Below are 17,805 nucleotides of genomic sequence, written 5' to 3'. Positions count from 1 at the left end.
AAGTAGAGGAAACGCGACTCAGCTTGCTTGCAGGGGCGGCCGGCGGCGCATGTGAATCCATGAAAGATACCAACGCTGGAGAAAGAGGGTACTACCTTTTGTGTGGGTCGCATCATTTGGGTGAACCCTAATTCCTTGAGGGAGTCGTTGATAAGCGTGGCGTTGTGATCTGATGGGTCATTAAAGTCTAAGTCAAGATCTCCTAGGAGAAGGCATTGTGAGGAATTTTTAAGGTTGTCTGATAGAATGTTAGTTAGGTCTTCTTCGAAGGAGCCTAAAGGGCCATGAGGCCAGGAGGTCTGTATATGAGGTTGATAGATGGGGTCTGGGTGTCGGAGATGGTTAGCTTAGCAGCAAGGGATTCACACAAGTCTACGTTTAGTGGCGTGGTGAGTCTCAAAGTTAGACTAGTTTTAGCAATTTTGGCGAGGCCTCCGCCTTGGGATTTGGTGCCATTTGTTCTAATGAGAGTGTAATCCTCAGGAATGGCTAGCATGATTGCTGGGCCTGCTGCTGAATGCCGCCAGGATTCAGTGATGGCGAGGAAGTCAATTTCTTTCTGTCTGGAGTACGTCAGCTATTTCAGTGCCATGGGCCACCATGGAGCGGGCATTAATGAGGGCTCCTTTTAGGCTTGCCTTTGTGGATTCCATAGGTGGTGGTTGAATGTTATGGTGGTGTTTCGAGTGTTGGTATGTCAGGTAAGCAGGTTGTTAAGCTGGAGTGGGTGCTGGGTATTGGTGGCTTTGTTAGTGGAGTATTTGGTATTAGACTGTGGGCCACTCAGGGATCTGGTGGTGTTATTCATAAGAAGGCAAGAGGTTTTGGTTGGTGGTTTGTATATTTTAGGGAGTCGGGCTCGTAGTTTGAGGTTTCTCTGAGGAAGACTGCATGGTCTGGTGTTCAGATTATTCTGACACAAGGGTTTGCTGTAAAGGGTTGCTACAGGCAGAGAGTGTCATGATAGGGTTTAGTATGCTAATTAGGTATGGGATGGTCCTCAATAGGACAATGTATATCGTTGCAAATGCATGATTTGCAGTAGACAGGCAACTAGCTGATGTGGCAGACAGTAGGCAAAATCGGGTATCCGCAGGGGTGGGTTGTTTAGATGTGGTTAGGCAGTGTATCTAGTGGCAAGGGCAGGCTAGGCATTTAACATGGCAGTATGTCTAGTGGCAAGGCAGGCTAGGCATATGCAATGACGGCGTCAATAGTAACGTTGAGAACTGGAACCATAGGGTAAGCTGTGTAGCTTACTAACATGGCCGGCGAATATAAGCATTTAATAGTATGCAGACAGTTGTTGGTTTACAGGGTGGGAGACAAATCGCCACGTATTTGGACTGCAATGCGCAAGACATTTTGGTTGGGCGAGGGGTGTCGGCGCTTGCAGACTAAGCATAAACATTACACATTATGTAAAAACATGTGGGCAGACTGGTCAGCGAGCACGAAGACCAGCGTGTGTCAAATAGTCCGAGTAATCTTATGGGGCGGCCGTGTTCATGAAGCATAGATTAGACATATGGAGATGGATGGCTCAGCGTCGAGCTGCTTACCATGTGAATCTAAGACGGGCAGAGGTTTGCAGCCTGCGCCGCGATGAAGCAAAACAGGCGAAGACAGGATCCTTCGTCTAGTTCCTTAGTCTGTAGATCCGGCGACAGCCTTCCGGTGTTGGAAGGGCCCGGAAGTAGGTAGGGCACGTGTGCCAATCTTGGAGGGGGGAGGGGGGAGGGGGGGGGGGGGGAAGGAGGGGGGAATGGGGGTAGGGGGGGGGGGGAGGAGTTCTGCCAAACATGACCTGGAGTGCAAAGAAGGGGCCTGCCTCGGCGGAAGAGCCACTCCCACGGGACAAACCCACCTCCAAACACAGGCAAGTCCCTTCGTTGAGCCAGGTAATCAGCCGGCGGTTGCGGTCCTTCAGTATTTTTTGCGAAAACCCTTGACATTTAGAACAGGTGTTCGTGGAATGATTTGGATACAAGCAATACAGACAATCCATATGCCCGTCACTTTCTAAGACATTCTTCCGGCCGCAGGTCTCAAGGCCGAAACAACGATTTCTGGGGCCCAACAGATGACATGATGGCCCAATATGCAAAGCCACGTATAGAACACGAGTACAATACTCGAGAGAAAACACAAGGTCATCCCAACAGCTTGGAGACGGTTGAAATCTGACGGGAAGCCAGGGGCTGAGCCATTTATAAACAGACATCCTATTGGTGTAGCATAAGCACCCAAAAAAGACATCTAAAGTGTTGAAGTCTTAGGATATAGCATGTGGTTGCGTAAATCACTTGAGAACGCAAACACTGGTTTAAATACATCTATCTTTTAAAATAGGCCTCAAATACATATACATCTCAAATGGGAGGTTGTTCCACAAATTAACAAAAAGTGCCACACGGTTTCATTGGTAGACTTGCATAAAGGGCATATAGCAGAATCAGTTTGATGACGATGCGAAGGTGGCTACAGGCAAAATCTAAACCACAAATAAAGACTTTTCGAAAGAGGGAAAGATTGGGTCCAAATAGTCTTTAAATCCCAGCTCAATCTTAGATACCAAATACTCCAGACCCAACATCAGTTGGGCAGTGTCAGCGAGCAGGGTCTCCAAATGTCTCATTTTCACAATGGATTTATGGCACTTTTTTCCCTGAGCCAGAAGATCTTGCGGGTTGTTCCACAAATGTATCTTGTCCAGGTTGGTAAGCATAGACTTTACATGTGTAACCCAGCTTAAGCTCTTGCCTTCATATGGGCTCATATCAGCCATCAGTAGTCCAGGCTCTAATCCAGTTGACGGCTTGTTTAACGGATAGCTGAATCTCTACTGGTGCGCAGTCAAGCTCCAAATAAAGCGGAGCATATGGGGTGCTTGCAGGAAGAAGCAACAATTTCTTCAGCAACGTGTTTTCACATATATTCAAACTACAAGTATTAGCACAGCCCCATAGCTCAGAATATAATGAGGCTGGCAATGGTTGGTTGTGAAGCATATCCAACGAAGGCGAGATCGCACCACTGCCATGCTGACAAATAAGAGACAAAATACCACCACTAAACTTCTCATTCTTGAAACACTTATGACATGGCATTTATAACGCACCTATACAAATGTAATAATGGATTTGGCTATCTGTGCCCCTCCCCGCACCTCTGCCCCCACCCTCCGGATTCCTGGATACGCACCCCAAGATGATCAAAATGGGAAAACTGCTCTATGGTCGTAATACACACACTTAACAATGGCTTACTTTTTGCAAAAGGAGGTTAAAATACCATTACTTTAGACTTCACAAGGTTCAAATTAAGACCCAGGTGACGGCATTTAACTGAAAAGACAACCTTTTAGTCCCTGCGGAGTAGAGGCTAATAAGACGGCATCGTCTGCATAGAATAAAGCGGGAAATTTATCTGTAGCCAACCTCGAGCAGTCCTGGCACCCCCTCCAATAAAGCGTGGATTTTCTCCTGAATGTAGATCTTGAATAAACGTGGTGCCAGGACACTGCACTATCTAACACAAACGTTCCAGTCAAAGTTTTGGTCAGCTCAGGACCAGGCCCAAAGCGAACTTTGGCTTTGTTTGCAGTATATAAAAAGCGTATTATGGAAATCAATTCCAAAAATGGGCAAACAAAACTGCTCTAGAAACATAGTCAAAAGCAGTTGAAGTCTAAAAAGACCAAATATAGATGCATTTTCATTAACACTGTACTTTGGAATAATCATATAAAGTAAAAAACAATGGTCAATTGTGCCCCTATTAGTTCTGCACTGGCTAATGATGTCACGATCGACCCGCTCCAGCAAGTGGGTGAGGATTAGTGTCAAACAATTTGCCAGCACTATTCAAGAGGGAGACGGACCGATAATTAGCTGGAAGACCCGTACTTCCTTTTTTTTTTAGACTGGCAAGATTGTAGCTATATACCAAGACTCTGGCATCTCGTCACTACAGAGGATGGCGTTACAGAACGTGCATATCACCGGAGCCCAATTTTCCACCTCATCCTTAAAAAGATCCCTAGGAATTAAGAATGGGCCAGCAGCCTCACCATTTTTTAAGGCGCTAAGGGCAGCTGCCAGTTCACTAACTGAGAAAAACAAATTAATAGGAGGAACTAAAGGCAGCCGTGCTGGGCACAGAGGTAGACCAACCGTGATATAGGCTAGAGAAATGAGACCGCCAGGCATTTTCACTAATTTGACAATGGATATTACTGTATCCATTCAGTTCTTTATCTGAGACCAGTTTCCTAAAAAGACAGACATCTCGTGTATGCAGCGCCCTGAATAATAATTGCCACTTTTCCCTAACAAATGCTTTCTTTTTAGAGGTAATAAGCACTTTATATCTAGATACAAGCAGCCGTAGTGTGGTTGTATCCGCCCGTAGAGGGCAGCTTACACAGAGCTCAATTTCCCTTGGCACCATCGAACCACAGAGCAGAGATAAATGGAATTTAACTACTGGTAAGATTGTTGTACTCCTCCAAGATGGACTAGAATGCTCATCACATTTAGCATCAAGATGATCTAAAATGGAAGCAAACATCTGGTTTACCATCACATTCCAACAACTTGACCCATTTTACAGTTTTGCATGCATGCCCAACAAGCTCCAGGCATGGCTTACGGCAGGCCAAAACCTCAATTGATAAAAGGTAGTGATCACTTTCCATTCTTTCATGGATCACATTTTTAAAAATTTTGTTTTTAACAAATCAAGAAATATCAATCCTTTACCCAAATCGATCATTGAGCTACCATTAGGAACATGAAAGGGCTTTTAAGTAGACCCCTACATACTGGTCTTATAAAATGTGTCCATGACAACGATTTCCCCACCTTATATCAGCTGGCTTAATCGCAATTGTCTTCCGATAAGTTCTTAATTATTTCAATTTGTTTCCTCTTAACATTGGCATTTTTGCCTCTGTAGCTCTTAATTTTCATTTCAAGGTAGCTATAGCTCATGGATAGGTCTTCTGCTAAGGCTTCTTGATAAAAAAAAAAAGACTTCATTAAATTAATATGTTCTGAGAAGATCAATATCCCCAGGTAGAAGAGCCCTCTATGAGCTATGACTACCTTGAAATGAAACCTAAGAGCACAGTCACCCTTAGATAAATAGTTTAACCCTTTAATTGCCATGGGTCCCCCCCCCCCCCCCACGCCCTCCAGTGCCAAGGCTTTTTTGGGGATTTTGGTATGTCACCATTCAATGCCTTGTAACTTTTTTGTTACATGAGATATCTTGGCCAAATGTAGGCGGCCGTAATGCCACCCAGGAATCCTAGGTTGCTGTAGGGGGGTGAGAGAAAATAACCAAAAAGGGCAAACATTTTTGTTTTTTTCAAAAAATGCGAATAAGATGATGTACAAAGAAGCCTGTGGTTTGTTCCCCTGTAAGAGCTAGGAACAAATGGTTTGATTTGCTGAAATCTCCAATTACCTGACTTTCAAGAACAGGTTGAATGGAAACAAAAGAAAATTATTTTGATGTGGTGATCAACCATTTTGTGAGAGGTAGGCGATTTTGCACATTTTTTCCAATTGGACATGTGTGGACGGAATGGAAGAAAAGGGTTGGAAAGCTGAATTGGAGGACAGAAAGGCATACATTTCTGAAAAGTAGACAAAATTCCAAGTTTAGGAAGGGGTGATTTGCACAGGTCAGGCAACAACTAGATAGGGAGAAATTCCATAGTGGGGAAAAAGTGGGAAAATGACAGAAAAAAAGAAAAGAAAACAAAAAATATATAGTATGTGACATGGTTGGCCTGGTACGGAAATGGCTTCTATGAATGTTGAGACAAACAATGCGCTACATTTCTGACTCTTGCAGTTAGGAAATCGCACTTTTTGTAATGGTTCACAAAACAAGCTGTACCACAAGCAAAAAACTGAGCCATGGTAAACGGGAGTTTTATGCTTACGGCCTGAACAGATGTACTTGGCTGGTATGAATCAGGAAAACCAAATGGTGAGGAACGGCAAGCATACATTTTTTGAAAGAGCACAGGCAGACCTTTTCAAGGGTAAGTGACTTGTGCAGGTTACAAAAGTGCATGATGCCTAAATCAGCGACTAAATCTAGGTCACATTTGGGAAATTAAAGGGTTATGTGACAAAGGGCAGCAGCAAATGGGTCGAAACATTTGAAAACCACGCAAACCTCAAATGTCATACCTTCCCACATGTGTTCCGACGAATTATCTTTTTCCTTAAATTATTATTTTTTTGCCACTTTATTCTATCAGATAGAATTGATTTATTGTAGATGTTTTAGAAATAGCAAGGTTGTGGATTTAAAAAAAAAATTATGAAAACAACGCAGCATTCAACATTTCCCATGGGAAATCAGCTGTAGGCAGAAACACTACGCGGCATGTAAACACAACCGCGTTGTGTTTCTGCCCGCTGTGGCTTTCACTTTGGGTCTCCGGTGCTTCCCTCAGATTATGATTGCATTGTATATTAGAACCTTTCACACTGAAAATCCTCCATAAATGTCAGGCTAGTCCCACATGCAGATGGGAGTCACAATCCGAGACACTCCTCACCACACCTGTGTCGCATCTCGCTACCATATCTCCCACGAAAAGGACGTGCCCAAGCACAGGACTATGCAACTCTTATTTTCCCGACACAGTGCTTCCTCAGCGTCATCAGATTCCAATACATAAGGACTACTCAACCTACGACTCATTAGACAGACTAATAGCCCCCCCCCCTTCATACATATTCTCTCCTCTCCCCTTCGAGATTTTACACAGAGCACATGGGTGCACCAACACACTCTTGCCCTAGCCCCTTCCCAAGCACTTGCACGTTCTCAATGTCACTGGGTCTAGTAAGATAGTTCTGTTCTCCCCTGTTCCCGTCCCTTGCCGCGCTCTGAAACACTTGTGTACGAGCACGATATAAATACAAAATATCTTCTCATACTGGCTCACTTCATCCCAAGATGCCACTACAAAACCAACACTTTCTTGGCCACATCCCACTTTCCTAGAGGAGAGTCCTGCCAGCAAAATTAAACTCCCTGCGCCTACAACACCCAGGACACTGCCTGGAAGCCATCTGGAGCACTGAGATTGGCCCGCAGAAGGTAATTTGACACAGTGGCTCGCAGGTGATCATGCAACACTGCCTTCCTTATCATTTAGTCCCCTGGGCATCCAGCCCGGAGTTCTGTAATTAAGGGCCAAAATCAGCAGAGGGCAACTCACAGTTTGGCATTTTGGGGCTGGCAGAGGCCAGAGCCCCTACAAAAGTCAGGACTTCACTAGGCTAGTCCTCTGGCAAAATCCTGCCTTCACAAATGGGGATCTTTCAACCCATGTACTATTTATTCACAGCAGAGCTGCTGTTACCTCACAGGACCCAGGAACATTCCTGTAGTTTAATTACCTACAGCCCTTTGTAGCCCAAATTCGAACTCATACCTGCTTCTTCTACCCTTCTCTCCCCCCACCCCCAATTCACCTCTCTCATTGGCTCCACTCTTCGTTCACTTACAGATTTCTTCTACCCTCCATCATGCACTTTGACTTCGGACTATTCCTCCTTGTAGTCATCTCTTCTCTCCTTCCTCATTTCATAGCATTCAACCACAACTGCCAACTTCTGCCCAACTCTGCATCTCTATCCTTCCACTCTGCAACTTTCAAACATTACAGTCCTGTTCTGCCAGATCAAGAACTTGACGTATCCCTCTTCATCTACCATATAACACCTGCTCCTTTCCCCCACATCATATTACTCCTCTTGACTTTTGTACACACTCTGAGCAAGGAGGAACTAAAGTATGAGCAGAACTTCCAGGACAAAGGCACACCTACTAGGAGCAGAGCAGTGGATCAAGGGACGAGAGCAACGGGCTAAAAACCCCAAGGATTCCCTACTCGAGGTTGTTCCCTCAGACAGACAGCAGAAAGACACGCAGAGAAGGCCAGATCCTACAAGTGAAGATTGCATTGTGTTTCAAGGACGCCAGCGACCCTCTGGAGTGAATGACAGGGTTGGGGAGGAGAGGCCAAGTCTCCAATACCAACCTCGACTCGTGAATTAGCAATAGCAAAACAAGGAAGAAATTATAAGTTACTCACCGTAGTGACCAAAGTACTCTTAGTCCCCTTTCCGCCATACTGTATGGGCGTCCCTTCCAAGGGACGGGAGACACAACCTTTTTCACCTGAAAAAAAACATTCTTCCCCTTTAAATTTAGAGGCACGCAGGGGTACGGCCCAGGGAGCATGCGCTGCCCTGACTCCACCCTCCGGCACCACACCTCAGTCCCCATTGACGCGCCGACAACAGATTTTACATTGACTAATGACACCAGTATTATTAGGGGGGGGGGGGGGTTGGTGTGACGTATGGAGGAAAGGGGACTATGGACTAAGAGCAGGTTACCTACTACGGTGAATAACTTATAATTACTCTTACATCCCCTTTCCTCCGATTACAACTGATGTAGCCCCTGGGTGGAGAAGAGACCCTCTTTAAGCAAACAGGCTCCCGAGAACAGCCTGTCCGAAAGCCACATCAGATCTAGAGCCGGCATCCAAACAGTAATGCTTGCAGAAAGCCGAGGGAGAGGCCCAAGTGGCCGCCCTGCTAATGACTTGCCAAGGAACATGGCGCTGGAATGTGATGACTGTTGCCTTGGCCCCGACTGCGTGGGCATGCATGTTGGCTGGGAGCGGCTTGTGCTGGCCTTCATACGCTTCTTTGATGGCAGCGCCCATCCAGCGGGATATGGAAGCCTTAGAGGCCTGAGAGCCTGGTTGTGAGCCTCCGAAAGTGACAAACAGGGCGTCCGATTTGCAGAAGCCCTTGGTCCTGTCCAAGTAGAATTTCAGGGCAAGCCTGACATCCAGGCAGTGCAGCACTTTCTGCTTCGTCCTTGGGACGGGAAAAAACATAGGAAGGACTATTTCCTCGTTCAAGTGGAAAGCAGACGGAAGCTTGGGCAGAAATGCCAGGTAGGTTCGCAGGACTACTTTGTCCTTGTGAAAGGTAGTATATGGTTCTGAAGCGACCAGCGCCTGGATTTCGCTGACTCTACGAGCAGAGGTGAGGCCGACTAGTAAAGCCATCTTGATGGTTACTAGCCTTATGTCCACGGATGCCATTGGCTCGGTGCGCCTGGATGCCCAAAACTATGTTGAGGTCCCACACGGGGTAGAGCCTTGCGAGTCCCGTCAGCTGTTTGACAATAGGATTGGAGGAGGAGAAGATGCCTTCCTCCAAGCTCCTGTAAGCCCCAATGGCTGTGAGGTATGTGCGGCAGGTGTCCACCTGCATGCCCGAGTGGGTGAGGTGCGCCAAGAAGGAGAGCACATCATTAAAGGTGCATGCCAGGGGTCGATTTCCTTGGAGTCTGCTCAGTGGCAGAATCTGGTCCATTTGCTTTCGTACTGGGCCTTCAAACCAGTCATCTCGGAAGGAATTACCAACCTCCCTATGTTGCCTTATGTGTTCTCCCTCTCCACCTGATCGGATCTACGTGAAAATGAACGTAAACTCACACGTATAAGAAATGAACGTAGTGCCGCTCAATGTTTAGAATCAAATAAACCACTGGTAACTGATTGAAAAAAGAAAATCGCACCGTTAAGAGGATACTCCATGATCACGTCTGCATTATGAAGATGATATTTAATTTCCGAGATGCAAGGAAATGAAATCTCGCAAGATTTCAGAAGATCAGAAAGCTTGCACTGACCAACTCGTATCCGATACAAGGTATTTAAACGCTGAGGCGACGCGCGTTATGTTGTGCGAATCATATCACAATATCTGAAAAAAACAGGTTCTTTTTTTGTTCTTCCAAAACCATCAAGGACCACAGACACCCTCGCTCCAGCCCTGGCTGACTTCTGCAACCACTCCTTCGCCTCCGGAACCTTCCCCTACCGTATTAAGCACTCCTGTGCACCCTCTTAAGAAACCCTCAGCCGACCCCTCCCTTCCAGCTCACTATCGCCCGATCTCTATCACTCCCTTCCTGGGCAAACTCCTGGAGAAGCTGGCCATCTCCCAGCTTAATCTTTACACTGAATCTGTTGGTTGTCTCCATGACCATCAGACTGGCTTCAGAGCAGCCAGAAGCACAGAAACTGCTCTCCTGAACATCCGTGAAGACTTGCTCTCTAACCTGGATTCTAATCCCCCCTCTATCCTCATCCTACTTGATCTCTCTTCTGCCTTTGACACAGTCAGATCTCGATCTCCTGTTCCGCAGGAGGGTCTAACCCTTCTCCCTGGTTTTTTCTCTCAACCCCCCCCTTCCAGTTTTGCTGCTCTCTGCGCCAACTTCCAGTGTTATGCGAATGACGCCCAGCTCGCTTTCAGGCTGCCATCTGCCCTCTCTTCTTCTTCTCTCATCCCAGATGGTCTGTCTGCAATCGAGGAGTGGTGCACCGCCAATGATCTCTGCCTAAATGCCAGCAAGAGGAGATCCTCCTCATTGGCACACCTGCACCCCTCTTTCTTGGAACTCTCTGGCCGGCCTCCCTTGGTCGTCCTCCTGATCCCACCTGTGAGGCTAAGGACCTCAAGGTCATCTTAGACTCCTCACTCTCCTCATATTTACGACGTCTCTAAGAAGTCAAACTACCAACTGCACCTCCTCAGAGGTATTCTTCCCTTCCTCTCCTTCCCCCAGAAGCTAATCGTCTCCAGAGCTCTGGTTCTCTCTATGGTGGACTACTGCAACAGCCTCTTCTTAAATCTGCCGTCCTCTGCAACTCATCCAGAACGAGACTGCAAGACTTGTCCTTGGCCTCAACCCCAGGGATTGCATCTCTTCAGCACTGAAATCTCTCCAGTGGCTGCAAGGATCACGTTCAAGAGCCTTTGCATTGTCCACAAGGCCTTCTGGGGCCTGGGACACAAATCGCTCCAGCTTTCTCTTCTGAATTATCTTCTTACTCAAGCTCTTTGCTCCTCCACCACCAACTCCTTGAGGGTCAGTCGCTTTTCCAAGCAATGAGTGGAGGGCAAATCTCTCTTCAGCTGGCGCCTCCCTCTGGAACAGCCTGCATGCCTCTGTAAAACTTGAGTAGAACCATCTCCAGAAACAGCTCAAGACTTTTCCCTTTGGTTCTGCCTTCCCTCTTCCCTGCCGATCTCCTGTCTGATACTGCATTGGTTTACCTGGCTACCCTCTGAACCACAGGCCCAGGTCCCTGCCCTCCCTGCACAACTACACTGCCTTCTGGCAACCCTGCACTTGGGGTTGTATCTGCAAGCCCTACAACCCCCTAGCTGCACTTAACCAACACTTGTTTTCTGCACTTAACCCTGCACTGCCACATGCTGGCCGCACTTGTTTTCGAAGTTTGATCTTATGTCTTGCACTTGCTCATCCTCCCCTTCCCCTGACGCTTTTCCCCTTCCCCTTCCCCTTCCCTCTCCCCTGCACTTACAATCTCAATGTCACTGGGCTTAGGAAGATTTTTTTTCCACCCTTGCTCCCCTCCCTCGTTGTGCCTTGGAACACTTGTGTATAGGCGTGCTATAAATAAAATACATCATCTAACATTACTAGAGTGTGAAAGGAGAGTATAGCACAGTATATGTAAACAAACCAAAGATTTAAAAAAATAAAAAACACTTGTGTATTATATTTAGAATAATCAGATAATATATTTTGTTAAAGCAGGAATGCAGCAAACAAGGGAAATGGTTACGTACATGTCATCTAGAGGAAAAACCAATTAAGCCACAATGGGCGTTACTATACACGCGAGTGTACAAAAGAAAACGAAGGTGGAAGTGTGCACAGTATTTTCAAAGTGACTGTAGAGGGCTTAAACAGAAGATGAACCTATAAAATTTGTGAAAGAAAAAAATTCACAACCCAAAATTCAGTAAAATAGACGGAACGCAATGAATACACACAATGAAGGAAAGCTCTCAGAATATTATTCAACTGCGCAGTTGGTAAGGGATGTGTTGAGAGAGCTGCCACTTCATCTTGCTGGGGAGAGGCCGAGTGCACAATTATTAAAGAGGCAGCTCTTATTTAAAAAAGAAAAAAGAAAGAAATGAAAACAAAAATTCCCAAAACAATGCAGGATTTACAAATACCAGATGAGTACAGAGTAATACAACGTGGCCAAAGTTTACTATCCAACAATGGCAAAAATGAAAACTGATATTTTGCACTTCCGGTAACTTGACAAAAACTATGAAGCAGGAAACATGGTGAAATTATATATATGCGCAATCGCTCAGAAAAAAACCTACAAAAGAACATTTTGACAAAATAAAATCTACCATTAATTAACACACACCGAAACTAACACCTGCCGGTTGGATTTTGAAATGGCAGCCATTAAAGCGTACACTTATACGTTCTCCGACACTGAAATACAACTATGTTTTTTCCATTTCAGCCAGTCCCTATGGCGAAGCGTACAGAAATTAGGACTAAGATAAAATATTTCACCGAGTTCAAATTTAATATACAAAAATTGTGCACGCTACCATATGTGCCAAAGAATGCTATCATTGATGGTTACATTGACACTATTTTGTGAGCTTACTTCTAATGAACAGGAACTGTGCCGGTATCTGGATTACTTTCATGGATCGGACAACCGGCACTCTTTGGACGAAGACAACCAAAAATTTGAATAAAAATACTGGAATTGCTTTGATATGCGGTTAAACAGGCAACCCAAAACGAACAACAAGCTAGAAGGGTGATATCATTGTATAAACATAGCAATGTGTGGAATGAAACAAAAATCTTGAAATTCCTACAGATTATAAAATCCGAAATAGCCATTCACCTAACAGACAATGCAAAAATCAAGTGGTGTGAGCGTAGAAAATAAGTAGTTGAAATCTTCCAAGTCCAAACAAAAGAAATATCCTTCTTTGACCTGATTACATAACAAGTATGGCTTTCAATGTAACATTCATAATTCAATATTTACCAGAGAGCAGTTATTTTGTTAGAGCAATCGCCTTTGCACATTTAACAGAATGTGTTTTTCAGACCTGTAATCCCTTTTCTGCTGCATACTCACCTAGGCACTATTGGAAAAGCAGGGACACCCCCGCAACCCCCCAATCTCCTTGCACCATTCTCCCCTCATCACAACCTCTCCACTTTACAAATTACAAGCAAACTGTGGAATACCCAAATCATACCCCTTTAGACATTGTACACGCATATTTTACCACATGATCATTTCCTGTATCAATGTTTGAAGTTCAAAAGTATGCTTTTAGATCATTAGCAAAAGTATCTTCGCCATTTATTTTGATAACTGAAAATCTTACATTTATTTTATAATGTCAAATGTAGAAATAAATACACTTGCAACTTTCATATCATGAGCAAATCAGTGTTACTTTTGATTTCCCCATCTTATTTCACAGGGAAAACAACGCATGGACTGATACGCCTAAATAACAGCCAGGCACGAAATGAAAAAGCGAAGAGTTAAATGGAGGAACTAAGAGGAAAATGCCAGGCATTTGCTAGAAGGATAGGATAGGCTGGGAAATTTGGTAAGCAGTAGTTATAGCGCAACAGCAAAATAGCTCTAAAAAAGGCAACGCAGTAATGGGGGCTTGACAAGAAATGGACACGATGTAAAGGCCATATACCACCTGATCTACTTGCTCCCTCGCCCAAGTCTCCCAATCTCAGGGTCCTCTTTGATAGCTACCCCAGGCTGTAACAATTCCCACTACCACTGCCCTAATTAGCATTTTCAAAACACTGAAAAGTTCTCAACTTCTTACTAACCACTGAAAAATCTAATCACCACCCTCACGTTCAGAAAACTTTACTACTTCTCAGGACAACTCCTACTGCTTGGGACAAGTCCTCAAGTGTGCAACCCGCAATCCTTAAAACCTACTCCGCTGCTCTCCACGTCTTCCTACCAACCATGCTGGATTGCTCTCAATGCACAACCACTGTCTTTTAAAGTTCCAGCCTGCAATGCAATCAATGATCTACCTCCTCAGTAACAGACCGATTTATCTGTATACCCACCAACTCATTCCCTCCGCTCCTTCTCTGCACTCAACCTCACTGTCCTAGGACCCATCCCCCCCTCCCCTTGCCACCTCTCACTTCTGTTTCGTCTCCCTACACTCACTGCTCTGCTAGGGCGTTGATTGGGGCAGGGGGTTGAGGGAGGGGGGGTGACACAAATCAAAAGGGTAGCCCAACTGTGCAGCTCATCAAAGCTTGGCATGAACTTCACTTAATTACTAAAGTAAGTGGGCACTCCCCTGACTCCCTAGCAAACAACATCTCCCCATGCAACAGTTATTATTTATAAACAATACTTCTCTTTGGATTGAATTACTCCCAACTCCCTGTTTAGGTTAATGTTACCTGTACATCACACATTTTCCGTTTATTTTGTCTTGTACCTGATCTATGTCCCACTTTTTTGGGGACACATTCACTGTCTCACCACTTGTTCTCATCTTTATACTATTTTACAGGCATCCTTCAAGTGAATGTGTCCGCCACCTGTAAAATTGACACTCCTGTTCTTCCAATGATTGCCAATAATGTATCTGTATAGAATGTCAGTTCGGTGTGTCGTTAGCTTTACTACTACACTCACAAAGATCTAGCATCAGCTCATAACCCACTGAGCTGGTACACAACCAGCAACTTCAGTTTCTCCCCCAATGCTTTGCAATACAAAGAAAAATAAATAAAAGGAGTACCAAAACTACCACACAACGGTATTTGACATTTTAACAGTTCTTTAGGGGCAAAATGCAGTCTGACAGCACAGTTTAGCGTGGGACCAATATTACACACTGAATTTCCCTTAATTTCTGGTTACACTGCTGAGCTTCAAAATCATTTTTTGCAGGATCACCTAGTTCATGAGACCATACAGAACAGATTAAGGAAGCCAAAAGGCATTGTGTGCCTACAAGCCATCCAGAGGAACGCAGTCCGATATGTTGAAAATTGAACAACACTTTGGCATGCTCTGCTAATGGTTCTCTGTGACAGTGGGAATGCCATTCAAACTCATCAGCATTATAACAAAGCTTGCAAAAGCCTGACTGCCTTGCAAAGGTACTCCCAATGACCATCACCAGAAGCAAGAAAGAAAGAATTACCAAATATCACCAGACAAGCTGCAAAAACCAATAACTTGGCCATCTCTTTAGCTACTCGCTTTCTTGTTTGCCTTTCGAGTACCTGTTAAGAAAGGAAGAAGGCAATGTGCACGGAATCGCACAGTGTACAACTTTGAATCTAAATATGTGCATACAATACCCAAGACTTGTGTATACTAAAACCCAGGAGTACAAACAGAGTGAAACAATAATACCAATATATGAAAAGGGATGTGGGGTAAGCACTTAGAACCTCCTTATGACTGAAAGGAAAGTCGGCAAACTCCTTACCCACTATGCTATTACAGATACTGACAGCGCTAAGCCCACGTAGAGGGCAAGCAAGGACAGAATCTGTGAACTGACACTCTGGATGATACTGAATAAGGAACTTAGAAACAGTACTCACGAGGACCGGAAAGACCACTTGAATGTCAGTAAACTCACGAACCCAGTTGATCAAACAGGGACCCTGAAGGCTATAACAGCAATGGGTGGAGGAAACTAAATACATAAGACCCTAGTCAAGGGGCAAGTAGGAATAGTGATTATAAAATAGTGAGGAAAACAAAAGGGCATTCACACTGGGACTAGTTACAAGAACACCCACACCTAATAATCAATGGGAAATAAATGCAGAAGTGCGATGGAAAACATGGAATGGATCCCAATAGAAAGTAAGGATCAGGAGCAGGGAAAACGATATCACATAAGGAAACCTTAAGGCAGGAAGCTAAATCTATAAAGGGAAAGACTAAAGCATCAAGTTTTTCAGTAGCAAAGGACAGCAACAAAGAAACAGAACACAGGCAAATTGGGCAGCATCAAAGGGTAAAGCACAGAGAAAGGCTGCCTGCAGACAGAGGAAGACAGAAAGGGAAATCCAGAAAGCAGAAATCAATTAAGCACAAACATCCGAAATCCAGGGCAGAGGAACAAGAAACAGGAACTAGGAACTAGGCACAAAAGCTAGGAACAAGGGACCAGTCACAACAGGAACACTGCAACAATGACCAGCGCTGGACTGAAGCAAACTGAGGCTTTTAAAGCTGCTTAACGAGCACACCCCTCAGGTGTGCCGCCTGCTGCACCTGCAGCCACAGGTGTTGCCTATCCTCCACCCAGCCTTGTCCTGCAAGGGAGGAGGTGAAGCAGTGAGCCAGGCATTCTGGGAAGCATAGTCATTTGATTAAAGTAGCATGCTGGCTGCCAAAAACCTGGAATGGATCCGGAAGGGAAGTAACTTGGAAAATAAGGTTTTAGCGCTCCCAATTCATCACAGCACTGTAGCATACGGTTCGGAGGAAATGTCCAGTAGGGAATAAACCCCAAAACATGCCCCCAAGTGGCAGGAACGGGAGCGAAGGGAGCGAGCCGTGACAGTACCTGCCAATTTCGCAACACTACCCAAACTCAACATTCCTAGGCAAATAGAACGAATATACTCACCCCTAACACTTAAGGGGTTCATTACTTGCTAATGGTCTGACTCCATAAGAATGGTTACAGCCAGACCACCGAAAATGCACTCTACATTGTTATGACCACTATTACATAACCCATTAAACTTTATTACAACCTACACCTTCAAACGCTCAGGATCATGAATTCCATCTAAAAACACTAGAAATCTATGAAAAAAAATTAACAATGACTTGCCATACTTTTCAATGTTAGGAGAGCATCTCACATGGTCAGATATTTTGCAGTTTCCTAAAAAGAAAATATAGAAACAAGTCACAGAAGCCTCAACACCAACCCGTTTTATTAATTAATAAATCCCTTGCAAAGCAGTCATATGCTTTGAAATACTGCTGTTGTTATTGTTCATTTGTCCTAGCAGGTTTGGGAAGCTTACCCATTAGTGGCATGCTGCCCTAGCTAAGTGATGAATCCTGACTACTGCTTTCAAATGCACCAACCTTCTCAAACACACTGGATGGTGTCATCAAGCAAAACCTGATATTCTGTATGATGGTGTCCGTGTGCCTCCAGCGTCTCCTATCGTGCCGCAGCCAAGCCTGAACAGACTCGTACAGCTCTATCTCAGGAAACCTGCTTAACAAGTCATTCTCCAGATAGCTCATGAGCTTCTCAAAACTTAGGTAGGACAGAAAGTCAGGTCTGGACATAAGAGGCACAAAGTTCTCCAACAGGAACTTATCCAGCTTTTCCCGGACCCCTTCGATGTTCACACTGAAGTCATCCAGCAGCCTCATAATTTCAGCACAGTTGTCCAAACAGATTTTAACCATCAGGAAAGAGCAGCAGAACTTCACCACCTCTGTTAGCTGGACGTACATGGCGGCTTGTAGAATCTCATGGACTGTAGCCATACTCAGCTCTATGTTCCCATAATACATGAATTGCAGTACATGGCTGAATCCTGTTGCAGTGAGGCCTTTTAGATGGATCTTGTCCTGGTCACGCTCCCTCATATCAGCTGTGAACATGATGCGGAAGTAATCACTCTGAGTAGCGAGCAGAGCTTTGTGGGCTTGGAATTGGTGATCTTCAATTACCAGAGTCACATCGAGAAGCAGGCCTTCTTCATAAAGCGCTCTGAACCCAGCAGAGACACTAGTGTCGTGGACGGAGGAGCTATACCCTTCCACGTCCCCTGCCATGAATCACCTAAAAATTAAACACAAATTAC

At 44.9% G+C, this 17,805-nt stretch overlaps 1 protein-coding gene across 1 annotated transcript in view; it reads right to left on the bottom strand.

Annotated features, from left to right (window-relative positions):
• The window catches only part of KLHL15 (kelch like family member 15), a 151,610-nt gene that overhangs the window by 74,328 nt on the left and 59,477 nt on the right, over positions 1 to 17,805 (bottom strand). The window contains exon 2 of the mRNA XM_069637282.1: positions 17,072 to 17,783. Within this exon, the coding sequence (XP_069493383.1) occupies positions 17,072 to 17,776 (705 nt within the window). The 5' untranslated portion in view covers positions 17,777 to 17,783. The remainder of the gene's footprint in view (positions 1 to 17,071; positions 17,784 to 17,805) is intronic.

This window comes from Ambystoma mexicanum, chromosome 7p, assembly GCF_040938575.1.
Source record: "Ambystoma mexicanum isolate Mex_15411 chromosome 7p, UKY_AmexF1_1, whole genome shotgun sequence".
NCBI lineage: Eukaryota > Metazoa > Chordata > Amphibia > Caudata > Ambystomatidae > Ambystoma > Ambystoma mexicanum.
This window is presented reverse-complemented; position numbering and strand designations above follow the sequence as displayed.